Here is a 14,640-nt window from a genome sequence, read left to right as displayed (position 1 = left end):
CTATTCCCACTTTACAGAAGAGATTACTGAGATCTGAGAGAGTAACTTGATGTAAATCTAACATGTTCATAACTGCTTGCAAGGGTGTAAACTCAATGCACGTGAGTTTGAGTGAACTCTGGGAGTTGGTGATGGACAGGGAGGCCCGGCGTGCTGCAGCCCATGACGTCACAAAGAGTCAGACACGACTGAGCGATTGAATTGACTGAACTGGCTGCCAATGATTATACATCAAGGGGGGATGTCTCCATGGTTAATCTAACAGGGGCAGCCCGACTTCAACTACAATCTCCGTTTGTCATCTGTAGGGAGCGAAGTCTCCAGGAGACCTGGTTTTCACTAGCAATGGTTTCCTCACTCTTGGGCAGGGTTCAGGCCCAGCTCACATCCTGTCTTTAAGATAGATGACAGGCTTCAAGATGGAGTCTCTCCTGCTTTCCTCACGGCCCCAACAAAATGAGAGGCCCAGATTCAAGAAGTTGATTTAAGGTTCAGAGGAGGTGTGATTGAAGATTCTGGAGAGAGAAGTTGAAACTAATAAAACAGAATTCCAGAGGGGGTGGGAAGGACAGATATCAAGAATACAAGAATAGCCCCGATTCCCTTCATGAATCTCAGTTCAGCCCCCTCTTCACCCCTCCCACCCAAGAGAGCTGGGCTCAGGGCAGGTGATTGATGAGAGACCCTGGCCCAAGGTACAGCTTGCAGTTCTCCTTAAACACCAGGGGCAGCTTGGAGCAAAAAGGCAGAACTCAAAAGGTGGTCTCCCACAGCAGTCTGGGGACACAGGAATTTTCTTGGATGGATGCTCAACTGCCACCAAAAATGATGAGGATATTGCTCACCTCTGCATGTGGACTCCAGAATCTCTGGCAGCCTGTCTGTAGAGCAAAGCTCCTTTGATTCACTTGGAATGGAGAAATTTGGGTCACGTGGTTAAGCACAAGACAATCAATGTGGCCTTGGATACTGGATTCCAGTCATGTTCCAGGCCTTCCACAGTCTGGAGCATTCACTGTGCTCTGCAGCACTTCTGGAGCCCAAGTGGAGCCCCACCTGATCCATAGCAACTAAGTGTAAGACAAAGAATGGTCATCCAGAGGAAATTCTGTGTCTTCCTACTGGGGTGGATGTGAGCCCAACACCAAGGTCACAGGTGTGGAGTCCCTTACAAAGTTCACAAGATAAAATTCTCTGAACCTGACCAAGACCCATAGCAACTGTTGCCATGAGCTTTTGGATCAAAACTGGCCAGTTCCCAGACTTCATATTATATAAAATACCCACCCTACTATCCACCCTATAGCATCCTAACCAATCACCTAATGCCATCATTCCAGTAGGAATTTTCTCTATCTTGAAGCTATAAAAATTGGCTGCTAGCCTGCAAAAACGTTCGGCTCTCCCTTAAGCTGGCCCACTGTTCTAACAGCTTGTCCCACTCTAACAAACTTTATTCTTCTCTCCTTCTGCCTCATGTCTGGAAATTCTTTTTCAACCTGCCACACAGACCAGGATAGTGGAGGGTTGGGGGGGAGTTGGGGGGTTGGGCAGGTAACAATGACAATGATTATTACTCAGTCTTGTCTGATTCTCTGCGACCTTATGGGCTATACAGTCCATGGAATTCTCCAGGCCAGACTACTGGAGTGGGTTCAGTTCAGTTCAGTTCAGTCGCTCAGTCATGTCTGACTCTTTGCGACCCCATGAATCACAGCACGCCAGGCCTCCCTGTCCATCACCAACTCCCGGAGTTCACTCAGACTCACATACATCGAGTCAGTGATGCCATCCAGCCATCTCCTCCTCTGTCGTCCCCTTCTCCTCCTGCCTCCAATCCCTCCCAGCATCAGAGTCTTTTCCAATGAGTCAACTCTTTGCATGAGGTGGCCAAAGTACTGGAGCTTCAGCTTTAGCATCATTCCTTCCAAAGAAATCCCAGGGTTGATCTCCTTCAGAGTGGACTAGTTGGATCTCCTTGCAGTCCAAGGGACTCTCAAGAGTCTTCTCCAACACCACAGTTCAAAACCATCAATTCTTCGGCGCTCAGCCTTCTTCACAGTCCAACTCTCACATCCATACATGACCACAGGAAAAACCATAGCCTTGACTAGATGGATCTTAGTCGGCAAAGTAATGTCTCTGCTTTTGAATATACTATCTAGGTTGGTCATAACTTTTCTTCCAAGGAGTAAGCGTCTTTTAATTTCATGGCTGCAGTCACCATCTGCAGTGATTTTGGAGCCCAGAAAAATAAAGTCTGACACTGTTTCCCCATCTATTTCCCATGAAGTGATGGTACCAGATGCATGATCTTCCTTTTCTGAATGTTGAGCTTTAGACCAACTTCTTCACTCTCCATTTTCACTTTCATCAAGAGGCTTTTTAGCTGTTCCCTTCTCCAGGGGATCTTCCCAATCCAGGGATCAAACCCAGTTCTCCCACATTGCAGGCCGATTCTTTACCAGCTGAGCACCAGAGAAGCCCTGGGCAGGTAAAGTCAGCATGTTTACTGAACATGGAATTAAGTCAGGAAACATTCCATGATTTTGCAGTTTGAGCTGGATCAAACTCGCAAAGATGAAGGGAAGAAAAAGGATTGTGCATTATCTCGCATGTTGATTTTGTCCTCGGAAATAAGTCCCAAGAAGGCAGGTAATAATGTTTCATTGTTTAGCTTGTGATTGTTACCCCATGCCGTCGCGATGTCTGTCACTTAGTAGGTAGTCAGTAAACATTTGCTATATTAAAAAAGAAATACAAGTAGAAAAGTCCATGGATTTTTTTTTCCTTAGGGGAAATAGGGCTATGACTGAAAATTTGTAATGGAGAGAGGACAAAGGGAAGTTAGGCGGTGGAATTTAGGGCTTCAATCAATATCTGTAAAGAGGACCAGATGGACCAAAAGTCTGAACTTAGAACTTTGCCTGAGTGCATTCCTTGAAACCAAGAATTGTCAGCTTTCTCATGCAAAGCTGCTGGGCAACGTGTTATTCGGAAACGGGGACAAGCCTGTGAACACTGCAATCTGCAGACACAGGAAGGAAAGAAGAGTTAAGTCGCAACTTTTTCCTGCAGTCCCTGACAACCTGATTTTTAAGTTGCCCTCTAAATATGGAACCCATGTCAACTTGGCAGAGACTCCGCGGCTCTAGGTGAACCCGAGAATTTAACGTTTTCTAACTGGGGAAGCGGGAAGCGCCGCAGGAAGAATGGTGGGCGTGGACAACCCGAAGGCAGCTGGAGGCCCGCCCCCTTCCCAGAATACACTGCGGCCGCTGCGTGCGTGAGCCGGCTTCCGGCCGTCTCCCGCTGGGCTAGCGGGAGGCTCGGACCATGGACGGGCTCAGGGCTAGCGCCGGGCTGCTGAGACGCGGGCGGTTGAGACGCCGGCGCCAGCAACAGCCACACAGCGGGTCGGTCCTGGCCCTGCCCCTGAGGCCCAGGAAGATCCGACGGCAGCTGAGGAGAAGTGTCTCGTCCCGAATGGCCGCGCTCAGGGCCCAGACGCTGCAGAGCGAGGACTCGGAGGACTCAAGGGTGGAGTCGACGGGCGGTGAACCCGGGGACCCGCTGGCGGGTGGGGCCGCGGCCCTTTCGGATGCGACCGGGAGGGAGCCGCACGGCCAGCTCGGGCCCGCGGAGCTGCTGGAGGCTTCGCCCGCGTCCCGCTCCCTGCAGACTCCCCGCGCCTTGGTGGAGGCGCAGACCCCGGCGGCACGCTTGGTGGAAGCGCACACCCCGCCGGTGCGCCTGTTGGAGGCGTCGGCGCTGCCCGCGCGCTTGGTGCCGGCTTCCGGGCCGTCCGCGCGCCTGGTGGAGACCTCGGCCCTGCTGTGCTCTGCCCAGCATACGGCGGCCGTCCCGCCGTCCGTGGCTCCTGCCACGCTGTCGGGGCCGCAGGGGGAAAGCACGGGCGAGGAGCTGCCCTGGGACTCCCCGCTGCAGCGCATCTTGGCCGAGCTGAACCGCATCCCTAGCAGCCGGCGACGGGCGGCGCGCCTCTTCGAGTGGCTCATCGCGCCCATGCCGCCGGACCATTTCTACCGGCGCCTGTGGGAGCGCGAGGCAGTGCTGGTGCGGCGGCAGGACCAGAGCTACTACCAGGGTCTTTTCTCTACCGCCGACCTCGACTCCATACTGCGCAACGAGGAGGTGCAATTCGGGCAGCACCTGGACGCCGCGCGCTACATCAATGGGCGGCGCGAGACCTTGAACCCTCCCGGCCGCGTCCTGCCCTCCGCCGCGTGGTCCTTGTACCGGGCCGGCTGCTCCCTGCGCCTCCTCTGTCCGCAGGCTTTCTCCACCACCGTGTGGCAGTTTTTGGCCGTGCTCCAGGAGCAGTTCGGAAGTATGGCAGGCTCCAACGTTTACCTTACTCCCCCCAACTCGCAGGGCTTTGCCCCCCACTACGACGACATCGAGGCTTTCGTGCTGCAGCTGGAAGGTAGGAAACTCTGGCGGGTCTACAGACCGCGGGTGCCGACCGAGGAACTGGCCCTGACGTCCAGCCCCAACTTCAGCCAGGACGACCTCGGAGAGCCGGTGCTGCAGACGGTGCTGGAACCTGGAGATTTGCTCTATTTCCCCCGAGGCTTCATTCACCAAGCCGAATGCCAGGATGGGGTGCACTCTCTGCACTTGACCTTGTCCACATTCCAGCGCAATACTTGGGGCGACTTCCTGGAGGCTGTACTGCCCCTGGCAGTGCAGGCCGCAATGGAGGAAAATGTAGAATTTCGTAGGGGGCTGCCCCGAGACTTTATGGATTACATGGGGGCCCAGCATTCGGATTCTAAGGATCCGCGAAGAACCGCTTTCATGGAGAAGGTGCGGGTCCTGGTTGCCCGCTTGGGACACTTTGCCCCAGTTGATGCTGTGGCTGACCAGCGAGCCAAAGACTTCATCCACGATTCTCTGCCCCCTGTGTTGACTGACAGGGAGAGGGCACTAAGCGTTTATGGGCTCCCAATTCGCTGGGAGGCTGGAGAACCTGTAAACGTGGGAGCCCAGTTGACAACAGAAACAGAAGTGCACATGCTTCAGGATGGTATAGCTCGGCTGGTGGGTGAGGGGGGCCATTTGTTTCTTTATTACACAGTGGAGAACTCCCGAGTTTATCACCTGGAAGAGCCCAAGTGCTTGGAGATATACCCCCAGCAAGCTGATGCCATGGAACTCTTGCTTCGCTCCTACCCAGAGTTTGTGCGAGTAGGGGACTTGCCCTGTGACACTGTGGAGGACCAGCTTTCCTTGGCAACCATGTTATATGATAAGGGGCTGCTGCTCACCAAGATGCCTCTAACCTGAACTAGGTACTCACTAAACGCCAGAAATAAGACAGTAGTGGTTCTCTCCCACCATCTTTTGAGGGAGAAAACTCATTTTCTTACTTGATACCCATCAGTGTGTTCATATTTACCTTTATGACTGCCTCAGTGTCATAGAAGTCAGACCGTCTTCTAGGAGACACCTCCTCACCTAGGCACAGAAGTAAAAGCAGGAGTTGGAGATGGAAAAAGGAGCCTTTTCTGCAGGAGTAACTTGATTCCTGATCATTTGAGAGACCAACTTTATCATCACCCTCAGGCTTCAGAGTACTGTGTGGGATTTGCTGTGTTATTCTGCTTGAGATATCAGAAGTTTTTACTTGGAATTTGCATCCTTCATCTGAGTTCTCTTTCATCAGTTTGTGGGGAGGGTTGGGGTCAGTTTCCTGTTTGTTACTGTGAGTTTGTGGGAATGTTAGAAAAGTTATTAAAGTGCCAAAGAGTTTTCCTTTTCTGAGGCTAGATTATTGTGTGGCATGGTCTGAAGAAATGTGGGAGGAGGAGGGTAGGTAGGGGAAAATTGCAATGGCTGAGGCGCAAGGTAACTTAGGGTGGATGTAGGATTGGGACCAATTTTGCAACCCTAGGGGTAGTTGATTCACTTTAATCATGCTCCTTGAACTCCAAACAGCACAATCCTATTAGAAAAGTTATGAGTATATTATGTTTTTTAAAGGGTATTATGTTTTTGCTCAGTGCTTGCTTGCATCAGTGGCTGGTGCTGCTGCTAAAATAGGCAGCATGTCACTCGCTGTGCTGTCATAGGCCGCAGTCAGCCAGCTTGTAGCAGGCTGGCCATGAGGGAACGCTGCTGTTCAGGTTACTTTCTACTCTTTTATTTTTTTCTGGTAGTTGAAAGAAACTTCCCCAAATCTGGCAAATGAATATTCTCATGGTTGGTGGAGGAGAGCCTGGTGTACCAGAGGGAGCACTGGACTTGGAACCAGAAAACCTGGGTTTGGGGTGGTGGCTGGTGGGCAGCTAGCTGGCTGAATGACCTGAGGCTGCTGCTGCTATACCTGGGCGCACTTGATGTTATGTTTTGGTACAGCTTGATGTCTCCATCTCATCATTTTAGGTTGTATCTGGAACTTTTAAGATCATTTTGCCATGAGTGCCAAGTTTCAGTTATATAAAGTTGAGAAGTTGATGAAGTCTTTTTTTAAGTTGCAAAAGCCTAGATGTACCTGAGAGTACATCTCAGCCTATTCAAGTTTAAGCTTCAAGGCTTTTTCCGAGTGCTTAGCCAGACATACACCAGTTTTTTTCGTTTTCTAAGGTGTCCTTTTTTTTTGACCTCACTTTCAAATTGGTTCAGTTAGAGCTACATCATTCATTTTTCTAAAGGGATCAGATAGCAAAGTCAAAACCCAAGGGGCAAGGAAAAGATAACAGACTGAGATGGTGGCCAAGAAGAAAGAGAAGTATCCTTTCCTGGCTCTCATCCTACAGGGCTCACAACTAAGTCCCCAGACCTCCAGTCCTGAAAAGGCTTGTTAAGGGAATCAAGGCATAGGACTCATTCCTAGAAAACCTACCCTGAAAATTTTCTTGGAGAAAAGTATGGAGCTTCAGTGGTTTTTGCCCTTCTTTGGGTTGCACATAAACACGTTTTGCTTCCTCCTTCACTTTTCTTACGGCTGCCTCAATCTTGAATACTTTCTGTATCAACAGTTCCTTTTGGCTTAGTGTTTGAATCTGAAACAGAACAGACGATGATTAAAAAAAACTATATCAGGCTGCAGATCAAAAAGTGTTAATGAAGTAACATATTGCATCATGCTTATTAATATTAGGTGGTACATAAAATGCCTGAAAACATTGTTCTCTTGTGATGTTGGTTGGACATTTTTACACTTGTTAATGAAAAAAGCACCTGTTAATGCAAAATTTACTTTAGCTTTTGGGCATGATGAATCTGCTAAGAAATGCCTGATATGAAATTGGTTTTGTGAATTATATTTAGAAAGAATCTTTTGCCTTTTTAAAAGTACTTTTCCCCTCTACTCATCTCTGCCAGCAGCTTTGAAAAACTAGAACCACCTGTTTAGCTAGTATTCCTTTGGGGAAAGAGCCCAGATTAGGAATTAAGAGAAATTTAGAAGGAAAAAGAAAATCTAGGGGGCCAGCTTCAATCCCTCATTCCTTCTTTATACCCATCTGCAAAAAAGAAGGAACTTGGGTTTAGAGAATGGTGGGGAGAACACGGGAAGGAAGGAAACAGTATTTCGGAAACAACAACAAACTGATCTCAGTGGCTACCTGATGGGACTAACAGGACTTCTGCTGTTTGTCGTTTTATTATTAGGATTTTATAATCCTGTCTTGCACAGATGTGTTTTGTATCTTCTGTTTTCTGTGGGATTGTAGAAAATATTTCTACGATTAGAAATATTGAAAGCCTATCTACATGCTTGGGGAAGGGAGTCTGAGAAACTGTTTAGTGGCTAAGTCTTGATTCTTTTGCGACCCCATGGACTTTCTCAGGTGAGAATACTGGCGTGGGTTGCCGTTTCCTTCAGGTGATCTCTGCTACCCAGAGATGGAACCTGCATCTCCTGCTTTGACAGGCAGATTTTTTACCACTGAGCCACCGGGAGGAACTCTTGAGAACTCTGAACTTTTTCTTGAAAACAGCTTATACTTATCTACCCTGTTCCTGATCTCCTGAAGCATTTCTTGGTTTCCTTCGTTTTCTAAGTTGAGTATCTTCATTGCATGGTGAATTTCTCTGAAAGGTAAAAAGGACTTCTTAGATTAAATCTTCCTATCCTTGAAAGCATGGAGGTGGAAAATACAGCACTTGGAATCAGATAAGAATCCTAAGTTCCAGTCTCAACTGTGCAGTTTTGCTGAGCTTTATGTGCAAAACTGGTATGATGCTTAGCTTATAGGGGTGTTCTGTAGTTTTTGAGATGACGTATTTGAAGGTACTATTAGATAATGTTTATTGAACACCTTTATGACAGGTACTAACATGTTATCTCCTTAATCACCACCACATATCCATATGGTAGACTACCGTTTGCATCTGATACATGAAAAAATGGGCTCAGAGAATTAACTTAGCCAAGCTCACATAGCTAGTACATGTCTGAGCTGGGGTTCAAATCCTGCTCTTTTGGACTCCAAAGCCTGTTGTCACTGAGTAGGCACTTGATAAATGTTAATTGAATTAAAAACCACCTGGAATGCTGAACAAATACGTAAACTACATGAGCTTCACTTTAAATCTAATTTAGTCCTGTTTTTCTGTTGCCTACGTGGATAAGTAGATGAATGGCACAGATAAGCCTGTGGTTTTTACAGCTGTTAAGCAGACTGAAGAGTCAAGGACATAATCTGTTAACAAGGTTGGAAGAATTGGCAGTACAAGAGGTCTTGGCAAGAACCAGAGGTTAGTGCTTACTTCAGAACAGCCTCATGGTTCTCTAGGAGCAGCACGTCGAGGAACGTGTCCCTGACCCGGTCTCCTTGAAGTTTGAGGGCTAGGATGCTCCGGCAAGCCTCTAGTCGTACACCTGGTGATTCTTCATAGTGGACAGCCCAGAGCAGGAGGTCTGTCAGCTGGGGACTCACACAGCCAATTTGCCCCAAAGCTGCAGAGATTAGAGGGCATGTCCCACTGTCACTTAAGACTGAGTTGGCTGTGTCCTAGCATCCAGAAGTGGCCTTACTAGTAAATACTAAGAAAGAATAGGCAACCACGTGCTAAATTAAATATTGCAGAAACTAAGTATATTGTCTGAAAAGTGGTGAAAGTCGCTCAGTCGTATCTGACTCTTTGTGATCCCATAGACTATACAGTCCCTGGAATTCTCCAGACCAGAATATTGGAGTGGGTAGCCTTTCCCTTCTCCAGGGTATCTTCCCAACCCAGGGATCAAACCCAGGTCTCCCACATTGCAGGTGGATTCTTTACCAGCTGAGCCACAAGGGAAGCCCAGGGATACTGGAGTGGGTAGCCTATCCCTTCTCCAGTGGATATCTTCCCTTTTAGATGACAATCAGTATTTTAGGAATCCTCTAGAGAATTCCTAGGAGGGGGATATTCAATACCATCCTCGTCCATTAGGATGTGAGAATACACTATTTACCTAGGGATGAGATATGGGATAGATAACTCAAGACTAGCCTAGTCAGGTAAGGGGAAAGGAAGGTATAGTTATACTTCATGGCTCTACCCAGAGCTGATTCTCATAGGGACCTGCGAGACTCAGAAAGAAGCAATGTCAAAGATCCCTAAAAAGAAGCTCCAGGAAATTTGAGGGCAGGATTTTAGGTTTGTAGCAGTCTTAAATCTGGTCTGACTTTTACGGAGTCCTATGGTTGACACCTCTACAGAAAGCAAGTATATCCAATAGCAGATACCTGCTTGGAACTCATACCCAACAGTTGGCAGGGATTGCCTTGTCAATCCTCTACCTCAACATAGACATAGACCTAGACTCAGGATCCTTAACTAAAAATTGAAGGAAATGATTTTTAATTTCTTCTGAGAAGCTGTGATCATCCCCTCCCTTCCCCTCTACCCTCTTCCTAAAGAGATTCTGGGGATCCTCTCTATAAAATATGGGAAGGTATTAGAGGTAGAGGAGTTGGAGCCACTGCCATAATACCTCGAATGGCAAAGGCCTTGATTTTCCAGCAGGGATCTCCCTGTATCAGATTCAGAAGGCATTCAAGGACCTAGGACGGATAAAAGGCAGTGTTGAGTGGAGAGAATAAGAGCAAGAATGGACAGGGTCTGCTCTTCTCTAAAATGCTTTAACTGGAAAAGTGATCTATCAAATCTAGTGACAAGTGAGCTGGAGCCAGAAGTACTAGCTTACACAGTGTTCTCTCTTGTCTAGAGATTGATTTTCCCAGCTCACAGATCTCTGGCCATATAGGCTTCTTTTGATAACTAGAGCTTTTAACTCCATCCACTGGAGTTGATCCCAGAGCCTATGAGCACACGTAATGAGAAGCTGGTTAACTGAGGTGAGAACAGGATTCAGGGGTGTGCTCTAGAGTGAGTCTAGGCTGGCTTGGAGCTATGTGTGGTCCTAACTGTTGGTGTGGCCTATATATCTCCTCACCTTCCTGTTCTGATCTTTCATTCTGTGTCCCTATAGAACGGTGAGTGATCTGTGTATGAGGGAAGCACAGAATAATGTCCTCTTGGGTTAATCAGGTAAGAAGAGTACATGTCTCCTTGACTCACCATATTATCACGGATCTGCAGGGCACCAGCTGCCAAACAAGCTGCCTGCCGAACTGCCATGAAGTCATCCGAGAAGCAGTTCAGAAAGCTTGGGAGAAGCTTGGCGGTCATAAGCTTGAGCCCACAAATCAGGTAGAGGGCTTCCACACGCTCCTGGAAATTTCCTTGGCCCAGCTTGATTCTGTAAGGCACAGGTGCTTTTATTTTCCCTCAATCTTTTTCCATTCCTTTCTTTACCCCTACTCCTACCTCCAGTGCCCTCAGGCTGAAATCTAGCTTCTGTAGGCTCGCCATTATCTACTCCCACCCTTTCCTAGTTAGCCTTATCCCCATTAATTTGTTTCACCAGGTAGAGACCTCAACTGTTTTATTTACTTGAATCCCTATTACCTAGCAGATGCTAGATGCTAAGCCCTGTTGAATGGCTGAATAAAGAAAACTTGAAACATACGCCTGTTGCTTCAGTCAAGCTCTCTCCTCGTGCCTTCACATGTGTCACTCTCATTTCAGTATTTGGCTTCCAGTATGGAATGTCTTACCTTCTCTCTGCTTATGTAGTCTTATCCATCCTTCGTGAAACTTGACCTTGCTAGGCATTCGTGTATCTTGTATAATCAGAATCATGTTATACGTTTGAACTCTCAAGACATCTAAAACAGTGCCTAAACATGTAATGGGCATTCAATTAATGGTTCTTCCCTTAGCTACAATCTCAGTATCTATAGGGACTGTTAACTTTTTATATTATTAAAAAAAAAAATCTGCAGTGGATCTTGTACAAGGCTGAGCATACTGAGCAGCTCAACAAATGCCGTTTCTTTCTCCACATTGATAAGGTCTTACCTGATTGTGTCATGCACCTCTTTTCCAAGGTTCATTTGCCCCAGAGCTTGGGCAGCTGCTTGTCTCACTTTCTTATTCCAGTCACTCAACATCAGCTGGATCAACTTATGTTTCATATCCTATAAATAGGTATAATAGTTAGCTACCATTTATCAGTGCATCAGTTTTGTATGTTCAGTTGCCAAGTTGGGTCCGAATCATTTAGACCCTGTGGACTGTAGCCTGCCAGGCTCCTCTGTCCAGGGGATTTCCCAGGCAAGAATACTGGCGTGGGTTGCCATTTCCTCTTTCAGGGGATCTTCCCGACCCAGGGACTGAACCCTTGTCTTCTGCATTGGCAGGCGGATTGTTTAACCACTGAACCACCTGGGAATCCCATTTTGTAATTGGCACTGTACTCATAAGCAGTTTTACCCATCACTTAATCCTCCCAAATAATCCCATACGGCAGATACTACCACTTACAGGTGACAAAATGGAGGCTTAGATTTCTTACTCATGGTTAACATGTTGAGTCCTGGAGCCAGAACTCAGATCCAGGCCTATTTTTGAAGCTCGTGCTTTAAACTAACCAAACTATATTGTCAGCTGCACTTGAGACTCTTAAAATTTGAAGGTGATACATTAGTAGGGTGACCACCTCATCCCAATTTGCCTGGGCAAGTCCTATGTACTAGACCAGCTAGGACCTTTGGCCACCCTGTGTGTTAGTATATCTCTCAAAGCAGAAGGGATAAACATGACTTGGTGATTAGGTAATGTGCCCTAAGCTATTCTCCCTCCTTGAAATAGCTCCCTTTCTACCCTTGATACCTGATGTTTTCCTATTCTTTTAGGGTTGACCTCAAAAGGCTGTCCTCAGAGAACTCACCTCTCCCTTCTGTAAGCAATAGGAAATCCCCATAATACTTTACAGCTACATCTGTTATAGCTGTTTACATGTAACATTTAGTAAGAGAAGACATGTTATCTTTGCATACCCAGGGCTAGCTACCTGCCTAACATGTAAGATGTGGTCAGAAACTGCAGGCTCACTGAATAAGTGAAAGAACTGATGGACATGTTGTTTTAACCCCATCAGTCTGATGTGATGGTCTCATCTTTACCCCATCCCCTGCTTGCATGGCTCTTTACTTCCAATAGGCCATCCTGAGTGACAAGTGCTGAGAAGGTGAATGTGCAAATAAATCAGATGTTAAAAAGACACTGTTAAATGCAGATTCTGACTGAATTGACCCGGGGTGAGATTTTTGCATTTCCAGCAAATTCCCAAGTGATCCCTGTGCCGCTGGTCCCGGACTTTAGCAGCAAGGTCCAGGCAGAATTAACCCAGACTAGAATGACCCAGGGATAGAACCTGGGTCTCCTTCATTGCAGGCAGATTCTTTCCCATCTGAGCCACCAGGGAAGTCCAGAATTATACTGACTATACTGAATGGCCAAGTTCTGTGCTTTCCATGTCAAAATTCAAGGGTCAAAAGCAGCAGTGTTCTGGGCCATTGTGGAGTTGCCTGGTGTTACAAGGAAAAGATCATGGCATATAGGAAGAAGGGGAAACACCCATTTGGACAGCTGAAGTTGATTTTAAAATAATGGCAAGAAGGAGGTCAGTTGAAAGCCTAGATGATGGTCAGGGTTTCCCGTTCCTGGAAGTCTTGCCTTAATCTAAGTCTTGCTCAGCTGTCCCACACACCTTCACAGAACTTTACTAAGTTCAGCCCATACTACTGTCTCTCTGAAGAGTTTTAAGAGTACATTACATTTATCTCTTGTTCTTAAATCATTTGTATATGTTGATCTTGTTACTCCAACACTAATGTCAGCTCTTTGAAAGTGGGGACTATGGTGACAGATACTTATAAAGTACCTTGATGTGGAGGCAATGTCAAATTACTATAAAAAGTTTGTAAACTTTTAAAACTTTTATTCTTTGCTTATTTCACTGTAGACAGGTTACAGTTTGTGGACTCCCACCAGGCTGAGAAGCAGTGGCTTAAGTAACAGAACGATATGTTGGCATGTGAAGATAATTCTGGGTTAGGACTAAGAGGCAGCAATGTGGGAACAGATGTTTTTAGTAAGAATGGGAAACTAGATAGCAGCAAAAATTGGAAAAGCTCCCGAGCCCAGTTTTGCTTAGCCCTTCTGTCCTGGAAACAGAAAGAAAAGGCTTACCAAACTGACATTTCCACCGATCCGGGAGAGAGCCCGGCAGGCCACAATGCGGTCTTTCCACTGATGGCTATTCAGCTCCACAGCAAGCATGGTATGTATCAGGGTCTGAGGAAATAGAAGACTTGTATGGAGATCCATGGTCACTTGTAGAGATGCTGGGGCCTTAAAGAAGTTACATCCTAACCTAACATTAATCCAGCATGATTAATGTCACAAACACATGGGATGCTTGTTGCTAGCAAAGTAAAGAGTGGGTTTACATGGGGCCCTCTTCCATCCAAGCCAACTGATGTCAAGGAAAAAATACAGATTAGTAATCTGAACAGAAAATTCCTGGGACCTTCTTGATAGTTAAATCAAATCTTTCCCCCTAAAATGGTTTGTATATGCCTCAGCCTGAGTTTCACATTTCTACTGGAAGTAAATGCAATTGTACGTCTGTGTGGTTTTCAACAGTAAACTTCTAGCACAAGCAAATTCTGCATGTTGTAAGTCTTCTAGCATAGAGTTAGAAACCATCTACAGCCTACTTACCTCACCTTTCTCAGCTAGCTGTTGTCACTTTTCCCTGTCTACACCCCACTTCACCCACACTTAGTCCAGTTTTACCTGTGCATGAGATCATCCTACCCCAACCACCCGCATTTTCTTTTTCTTTAAAAATTTTTTTTTGTCGCTGCACTTCACATGCAGGATCTTTCCTAGTTCCCAGACCAGGGGCTGAAGTGCTTCCTGCCGTGGAAGCGCAGTCTTAACACTGGACCACCAGGCAAGTTCCCATCTGCATTTTCAGTTCCCTACATGCACTGACCTCAGAGACCCAATTGTTCCCCCCAAACTTGGTTTTTTTCTCTGACCCTGTAATGGACACATACTGTCTTTCCACTGAGATGGCGCAGGAGCGTACAAGACTGTTGCTCGGTGTCCTCATTCTTCTTATGAAACAGCTGGTGGAGGATCCTCTTAATCACAGGGTAAGTGGCAGCACCTTCCAGAGCCAGGCACTGAGCTGCAGCCCAGCTGTCCACGGTATTACCTGCCACAGTGAGGTGAAAAAGGCCAGAATAGCCATCTCTTCTCCCCACA

General features: G+C 46.9%; 2 protein-coding genes across 2 annotated transcripts in view; one reads left to right on the top strand and one right to left on the bottom strand.

Moving 5' to 3' along the window:
- The window catches only part of HEATR4 (HEAT repeat containing 4), a 42,515-nt gene that overhangs the window by 12,432 nt on the left and 15,443 nt on the right, over positions 1-14,640 (bottom strand). The window contains exons 7-15 of the mRNA XM_040227569.1: positions 14,430-14,590; positions 13,555-13,659; positions 11,380-11,498; positions 10,537-10,717; positions 9,950-10,019; positions 8,740-8,929; positions 7,983-8,061; positions 6,869-7,028; positions 5,423-5,481 (exon numbers count right to left, since the gene is read on the bottom strand). Coding sequence (XP_040083503.1) covers positions 5,423-5,481; positions 6,869-7,028; positions 7,983-8,061; positions 8,740-8,929; positions 9,950-10,019; positions 10,537-10,717; positions 11,380-11,498; positions 13,555-13,659; positions 14,430-14,590 — 1,124 coding nt within the window. The remainder of the gene's footprint in view (positions 1-5,422; positions 5,482-6,868; positions 7,029-7,982; positions 8,062-8,739; positions 8,930-9,949; positions 10,020-10,536; positions 10,718-11,379; positions 11,499-13,554; positions 13,660-14,429; positions 14,591-14,640) is intronic.
- Positions 2,396-5,783, top strand: RIOX1 (ribosomal oxygenase 1). The gene has a single exon (XM_040227568.1). The coding sequence runs from the start codon at positions 3,337-3,339 to the stop codon at positions 5,308-5,310; it is 1,974 nt and encodes a 657-aa protein (XP_040083502.1). The 5' UTR covers positions 2,396-3,336; the 3' UTR covers positions 5,311-5,783.

This window comes from Oryx dammah, unplaced genomic scaffold (assembly GCF_014754425.2).
Source record: "Oryx dammah isolate SB20612 unplaced genomic scaffold, SCBI_Odam_1.1 HiC_scaffold_26, whole genome shotgun sequence".
NCBI classification, from domain to species: domain Eukaryota; kingdom Metazoa; phylum Chordata; class Mammalia; order Artiodactyla; family Bovidae; genus Oryx; species Oryx dammah.
Note: the sequence above shows the minus strand (reverse complement) of the source record. Positions and strands in the feature narration are given on the sequence as shown.